Source organism: Austrofundulus limnaeus, unplaced genomic scaffold (assembly GCF_001266775.1).
Source record: "Austrofundulus limnaeus strain Quisiro unplaced genomic scaffold, Austrofundulus_limnaeus-1.0 Scaffold184, whole genome shotgun sequence".
Classification (NCBI taxonomy): Eukaryota; Metazoa; Chordata; class Actinopteri; order Cyprinodontiformes; family Rivulidae; genus Austrofundulus; species Austrofundulus limnaeus.
This window is the reverse complement of record NW_013952586.1, coordinates 45,390-53,111: the sequence shown is the minus strand read 5'-3', so window position 1 is coordinate 53,111 and position 7,722 is coordinate 45,390. Positions and strand designations below refer to the sequence as shown.

Genomic DNA, 7,722 nt, shown 5'->3' with positions numbered 1-7,722 from the left:
CATTATAAAAGTATTATAAAGTAGAAAACCCTAACTCTGTGTTGTATTTAATCAGTACTAACTATAAATTTCTTCAATTGTATACCACTTTGTGTTGGTCTTTCACATTAAATTCCAGTGAAATATATTTATGTTTGTGGTTGTAATGTGACAAAATATGGAAAAGTTCAAGGGGTATGAATACTTTTGCAAACCACTGTATTATCAACTTGTGTCCGGTCATCTCATGATACTTTTCCAGAAAAAAACATTAAAGGCAAAATGATTACAAACATGCCAATTTGAACGCTACATGTCAATGTTTCATAGATTTATTACCAAACTAAAACACATACAAATGATACTGAACCCCTATATTACTTGTATACTAGACCTCTAAATGAATCAAAAGGAAGAAGCAGACAATCTATTATCTATCAAAAATATAAACTAATCAAGGTAAATTACAGTGTGAGTTTCTGTGTATTTGATGTGCGTTCAGCACGCTAAGGATGGTAAAGTAATCAGATCCTAATGAAGATAAAACTAGGTCAGAAAAAAAAAAAAAAACATCCCACCCCTTTAGGTCTAAATATAATATCAACATCTCTACCCAGTTGTCCCATTAGGGGGTGATGAGGGGCTTCTAAAATAGATTACATTATATGTTTGCTCTAGTTAATTTTGATTATTATCTTTGGATGCTGTTTGAGTCTGACAGTGAAGTTTTACCACGTCAAAGTTATTTAAAATTTTTGCTTGAAGCAGCTTCGACATACAATGGAACTGTCAGGTTGCTGAAGAGTCTGGTTCTAAATTACTACAGTTTCTATTTCACAACAGTCAGTAATTGTGGCTTTTTTATTATTATTATTTTATTTAAAATGTTTAAATTGAACAAGTAAAATTAATTGCATGAAGAAATTATTTTTACTATCACAATTTTGGAAAATCGGTACATTCTACATTACACACCAAACCTCAAGTCCCCCTATATCCCTTCTTTGCATAAAAATTGCATAGAGTGCGTGTTATCACATATTGCACAGTAAAATAATTATGAACTTGTTGCTACTGTACAGTGAATAACTGAGCCAGGGAGCTCAGCTCATTTGCATACTGAAACAGCTTGAGGCTGAAAGAAACTTGGCATTTCTCAGAAGAACATGAAGCTTGCATGAAAGCCTTACTTTACCTCTTTAAGTCACTACAGAAATGACAGGCAGACATCTATCACCTTTTTTCAATAAATGACTCATATATAACAATAAATCATTCATGTATAATACTAGAAATTTAACCCTAAAATCATCCATAAAGTAGGGGGGTCGTATTATACTCGGGTTGTTGGTGATTCGATTTTTTATGCTTTTAAGCTCAAAAATGATGATCGTATTATACTTGAGATCGTATTATACATGAATAAATACGGTAATAAAGTCATTCATTGACAAATATATTAATTATTATTGCCTACCACCAAGGGGTGAAGGCAGACCAGTTATGGTTTTATCAGTGTCTGCTTGTGTGTAGGTTTGTTTGGAAAAATATCAGATTCCAATAAAACTACAAGCAAATCTGTACATCTATGACTGAATAACTAAAATAGCACTTAGCATCAACAGTGTAGCTGTAAGGAGAAGCACCACAACACAAATAACATTCTGGCTGGACAAAAGTGCGCTGAATAGTTTAGCAGTATCTATTTTTAATAGACAATTTGCCTTGAGGATTTTTTGTAATCAAATTACTGAAATTATCCGAGTAATTGTTTCAGCCCTACAGCTGAGTCATTCAATAAATTACTCAAGCTTTCCATAAGATTGCACACAACTTGGACAAAAATGACTATAACTTAGACATTTCTAAATTCCAGATGAAATTAGCGTAAAACTCTGTCATGAAAGGCAGCGGACAATTTGCATTTCTCAAGGAATGCTAGGCCTTTGGCTGGTATAAGAATTTAAAGTGACACTAGAGTCTTTATTCTGAATATGCTTCAAGACAAAGTCATAAGGAAGAGAAATTATTTTACAGTTGAAGTCATGCTTGGCAGTTGTCCACGATACTTGGAGTGTGAGACACCTGCCCACGTCTCATTTTGTCCCGGCACCTCTGTATCCCTGCTTACTCAGAACACAGTTTTTTTTTTCCTTTTTTTTTTTTTTTTTTTTTTGGGGGGGGGGGGGGGCGCGCTACTTCCCGTCACGAGAAATTCACCCAAAAGTGATAATGTAAGTGGAGTTCCTCATGGGAAGGCCTCCACCTTCACAAGGAATGTGTTTATATAGCGGATTCCAACACCACCCATTAAATAACCACAATTTGAAAAGGGAGATRTTTGTTTGGAGATAGGTGGCTGTTCCCTTAAAGGAGTCAGGCCATTCAGTGTGCAAATAACTGGAACAAAAACAAAGAGCAAAGTACTTTAAGTACTTGTTGAGTTCCTAGCAACACTCTTGTATTCACACTTAATACCTGTAATAAACACTTAGTATAAGCAGAATTACAAAAGAGGAATAACTTCTAAAGTTTTAACGGTTTAACTCAATACATACATTCAATACAATGATTTTACAATGAACAGATTTTACAATTTAAAATCTGTTTCGATGCAGCAGTAAATATTTTTAAGTATTTAAATAAATCTTATGCCATAGTTATCAACTATAATCATCCTATAAAATTACAACATTGGAGCAGCGTTTGTCAGAGTCGTGCAATATTGTTGTGGCGATGACTCTCACCTACCACATCACATTTGCCTAATTTAATTTGATTTACTCTGAAAGTTGTAGCAGTTGTGAATGTACATCCAATATTTATTTTCTGTGTCAATAGAATTTGTGCAGTGGTACATGAGATGTTTAGTTATCAGACAGACGCACACAGAAAAAATTATTTGCCTTCATCTGTTGGCAGCAAGCAATAATAAGCAATATACTGCACTACTGCTTCAAGAGAATAATAACTTAAAGCAAACTTAACTTCTGTTAACAACACAACAATATCATTTAGTCAAATTAGCTTTTTTCAAGTAGGAGTGTAGCATTTTTATGCCTTCTGAGGGCTTTTTGCCGCTCTAGAAATGTTTAGAAACAAGAGATCTGACCTCTCTGCCACTTCCTGTTGCACACAGCATCACATGCTGCTGACGTAGCAGTGCAGCATGGCCACAAACTTCCTGAGCCTAAAAGATTCCCCTCAACCTGCAGATTCACTCATCCAGCTCTTTAAATTTATTTCAAACCACGCGCTGAAAAAAAACAACAAGATAAGTTGTTCGGGACGAAATATAACACTTGATGACAAACCACAACCCACATTTTCCACCGTTAKCGATGGTGGAATAACATTAACTAATGATCTTTTTAAACAAAATATTGGCTTTAAATAATTTTTAAAAATAAAAATTTAATAAAATGTAACATTGTAACGAGGTGTTTGAGTGAACCAGAGGTCTGTGCAACATGGTTTCAGCAACAACTTTGCACAAGTCCAAAAAAACTCATGAACAAGACTCAAACTGTCAAACAGGGAAATGAACTGAAGACATCATCTGCTGAACGTTTTTTTTCCCATTGTGTACCTTTGWCTGTCTGTTACCAAAATATTTCATTAATTATTTAACGTTTTACCAAAACTCACGGGACATAATTTTTGGAAGTACACCTACAAGTGATTAACATTTGTATTTAAGTCATTTAAAATGGGCCAGCAAAGCTAATCAGAATTAGCTAAAATAAAAAAAGCCAGAACTCTGCCATGGTCACATATTTATCTAAAATTGTTGGGGTTGTAGCTTACTGTCACGCATAACTTATACTTTGAGCGTTAAGCCTCAAAATAGTGCACATAAYATTAGTTTAACCAAAATAGCCAAAACTGTTATTTCTCTAGACAAAATGATTTTAATACTAAACTCTGACATGAAAGGTGGTGGATGATAAGCTGTTAAACAAGGTCTTTAATTAAGTCAAAGTAAATCCATACTAGGGTTGGSCATAATCRTATCGTGTGCAATTAATCGTCAGAAAAACATTAATCGATTAATTTTTGGCAGTTGACAATTAATACGATTAATGCCACCTGGCAGACTAACTGCTTGGTGTTCCTCTCTGATTCAAATATGACCAACATTAAAAAAATTGTGTAATTTATTTATCTATCAACGCAATTTAAAGTTTGATGTATAGCCTGAAGTCTGTAATTTTGACACAATTTGGAACAGTTTTTTACGAAGAGCCAATTTTCTCCCTATAAATTGGTCATTAGGGCTGTGTATTGGCAAGAATTTGGCGATACGATACATATCATAACAGAGGGGTCACGATACGATATATCCCGATATATTGCGATACTGTAAGCAAGGCAATATATTGCGATTTTTTTGTCCAAAAATTCTATTAAATAAAAACCTCTTAATGAAAAAAAGAAAAGCTAATGTTTACTTACAATGCTAATGCTACCCTTAACTCTCTGGCGCTAAAGAGGTAGAGGAGCCACATGKCTGGCTCACTGCTGCCAACTAGTGGTCAGAGGCTGAACTACAACATAAAAATGAACGGTTGGCAGGAAAGTTGACATTTTAAACCTTAATAAAAAATCGATACAGGGCTTTAGAATATCGATACAGTATCGGGAAATGAAATATCGCGATATTTCTGTGTATCGATATTTTCTTACACCCCTATTGGTCATATGACTAGGATATAAGGGTGTCCAGGGACTCTGGGGGATTAATCGTCAAATTAATCGTTATCGGCTAAATACCACAATTAATCGTGATTAATTTTTTGCCAGTATTGCCAAACCCTAATCCATACATGGATTTTTAAAACTATATTTCTAACTAGACTTGTTAGCTAGTGATACTGTATGCAGGCTTTGCTTCAGTAAAGTAAAATGAACTCAGTATACCATGAAAAAAAAAAAAAACAGTTCGATCAAAAGTGATAAGTGTTATTTTAGTTCATAAAGGAATACTGCACTCCCAAAATTCAGAATTTATTTAAATACTCATGCCTTTTGCTTATTGACGATGCATTTTTCCCTCTAATGAATGACTTGGTAACTCTTTCAAAAGAAAACCAGCTTTGAACCTGCAGACTGCTGTGTTAAGGTGTTAAATCTGCAGCTGGAAAACAAGACATAGAAGGCTTCACTAATCCCAAATCCCAAGCTACAGCTGCTTGGTTACACAACTCCACAGCAAAGCTTTAAGTGAGACATAGATGAATGAATGAATGAATGAATGAATGAATGAATGAATGAATGAATGAATGAATGAATAACCCAGTTACACTGTAACTACAAGGACAGCAGAAGTCTTTGAATAGGAAATATGCCGAATACAGCAAGAAAAAGACCTTAATCAGCTGTTTGAACAGTGAAAGTTCAGTTATCTTCTGTCAGAGGAAGATAGCTGGTGATAGCATGTAAAGAAGACAGTTAATGATTCAATATAAAAAAATATATGAACTAGACACGCCCAAATATCATATCTGGAACAAAAACAGTGTTATTAACTCCTAGAAATTAATTACTATGATGGAAATTACCATTGTATCTCAATATAAAAAGTACACCAAGTCAATTAACTCAGTCAGTGCTTCTTAAGTGTTTCAAGCAACTGGTAGTAGTAGTAGTATCGGGCTTATCTGTAGACCTAGCTTACAAGTGTCAGATAAGTTCACTGGCTAGCTCTGACAGCTAAAGTTAGCTAATGTCTAAAAYGTACTTCTTTGCCTGCTCTGTAACACTGACACCTATGTACTCCGCCCAGCACAATAAAGATAGAACTGACGTTTACTTTACTTATGGTTGTGTTCACCGTTAGCTCACGCTAACAGGTTTGGTTTCGCCTGCGGTAAGGGAATCCTGAAACCTTATAGCAATGTGGTCGAAGATAGTGTGGGCAACTTCATACTTACAGGATGCCAGAGCAGGAGGTGCACACGAAAGAGCCCACAGTCATGTTGGCATAGGTTGGGCCGCGCTGATCGCAGTCAAAGCACTTTCTGTTGGGAGGCAAACTCGTCATTTCCCTCAGCATCTTCAGGTGTTTCTCCTCTTGTTTTCGTTTCGCGCTCGCCGCCATGGTGAAATGTATAAACAACGCAGATAATTAAAGCCGACGAGGGGTCGAAAGGTCAGCTAGAACTAAAACAAAGGGCTGTGCTCTCGGTTGCCGAGAATGCCGACTCGTGCTAACCGCAGCCAAGGGGGTGGGCGAAGTAGCTCGGTTGTCAGGGCGGCCTCGCGTCTCCTCCTCGAACAAGATCAAAGGGAAGCAAGACGCTTCCTCCCATCTACTTCCGCTTTCACCTAAATTCATTTTATGCATAGTGCAACGCTTCTTTAAATTGAACCATTTTACAAAAAAACTTTTGGAAGTAAAACAACATTGTGACAACACAGTTAAACAATAATGTAGCCCAAATGACGTTTGASTGGTGTGCAAGGAATTGTATGAATTAGCGTCGTCTCGACAAATGATTTGTTCTTTGAATTAATCTGATAATTTACCTATGACTAAAAACTCATCTGATAATATACTTACGACTAAAATATTTAGACTCCAATGTCTGAAATTTGAGCTTAAAATATRATGTATGGTAAGAGCAAGAACTTTATATAGAACAGCAAATCTATGGGTAAGAGTAGGACTCATCTTGTCATACAAGCTCTTTGGCAATCCTTATGACAGTGCAGAAAACGAAGTGTTGTAACACACCAGCGCCACCCTGTGGATAAACGTAGTCACTGCAATAATAATGTAGGAGCTGATTGACGAGGAGCTCAAAGAATTTAACTTTGTAAGCCATTAAGCGTATCACTTAACAGTTAATTGTAATTTCTTTTAGGAAAATGCGTTCATAAAAATGTTTCAGAGCTAAGAGTTAACCTATTATATGAATTTCGTTGATATTAAAAGATTTTAAGTGGGTGTAAAGCAGAAATATGCAAATGACATATCTACTCTCCAACATTGAAAATTATAGTTGTTTTTAAAAGAYGTGCATTTAAATTATTGATACTCTGTCATTTGTCTGATATAACTTGTTAAAAAAAGGAAACTTAAAAAATATATCATAATAATATACACATATTTATATTTTATTACACTCAAACAACATAACAGGATCCAAAGTACACAAACATCTGCATTATTTACAAGTGAATGATCAGATGTCAGGGCTAATTTGTAGAATACACAAATTATCCAGCAGATTATTAACCACCAAAAATACCTACTAAATATATTAACCTCAAATAGATGGTACATTTAATTCTGTAGATAGTGGGCTTCTTATTTGGATGTTAAGGACTCTGCTGCTCCAATTTTAAAAAGTCAGAATTGTTCTATATTGACTGTAGGACTTAAACTTATCTGTGAAATTTAGTTTTATTCTGGTGTATTTTTGTTATGAATCAATTGCTGCTGGCARATTGAAGTAACGGCTGTTGTTGTGGTAAAAAGTCAAAGGGTTTGCGGCTGTCAGTGTAGCCGTAAAGTTGGCGAAGGGCTACGCGTGCTGCTTCCTCCTCAGCTGCAATAAGTGTCTCTCCTGGACCCTGCGCCAGGAGCTTCTTGTCGCTGTTATCCAGAAGAAGACAAGAAAACAAGAGCTTTAGAAATTAATACTTATTGTGTGTTTTGTCTAGCACCAAACGCTCAAAAACAACTTGATGTTGCACAATTGGTCATGAAGTTGCCTTGTATTTCAATAATTTTAAATG

General features: G+C 35.5%; 2 protein-coding genes across 9 annotated transcripts in view; both read right to left on the bottom strand.

The window, feature by feature from the left end:
* The window catches only part of agfg1a (ArfGAP with FG repeats 1a), a 23,523-nt gene extending 17,277 nt beyond the window's left edge, over positions 1-6,246 (bottom strand). For 3 of the 8 annotated variants that reach the window (XM_014018138.1, XM_014018139.1, XM_014018135.1), the window contains exon 1: positions 5,913-6,245. In XM_014018138.1, coding sequence (XP_013873592.1) covers positions 5,913-6,079 — 167 coding nt within the window. In that variant the 5' untranslated portion in view covers positions 6,080-6,245. Of the gene's footprint in view, positions 1-5,912 lie in introns of all 8 variants that reach the window. The other 5 variants (XM_014018137.1, XM_014018140.1, XM_014018142.1 and 2 more) reach the window with 3 other exon arrangements.
* An 825-nt stretch (positions 6,247-7,071) lies between these two features.
* Positions 7,072-7,722, bottom strand: part of mrpl44 (mitochondrial ribosomal protein L44) — a 2,084-nt gene continuing 1,433 nt past the window's right edge. The window contains exon 4 of the mRNA XM_014018134.1: positions 7,072-7,579. Coding sequence (XP_013873588.1) covers positions 7,414-7,579 — 166 coding nt within the window. The 3' untranslated portion in view covers positions 7,072-7,413. The remainder of the gene's footprint in view (positions 7,580-7,722) is intronic.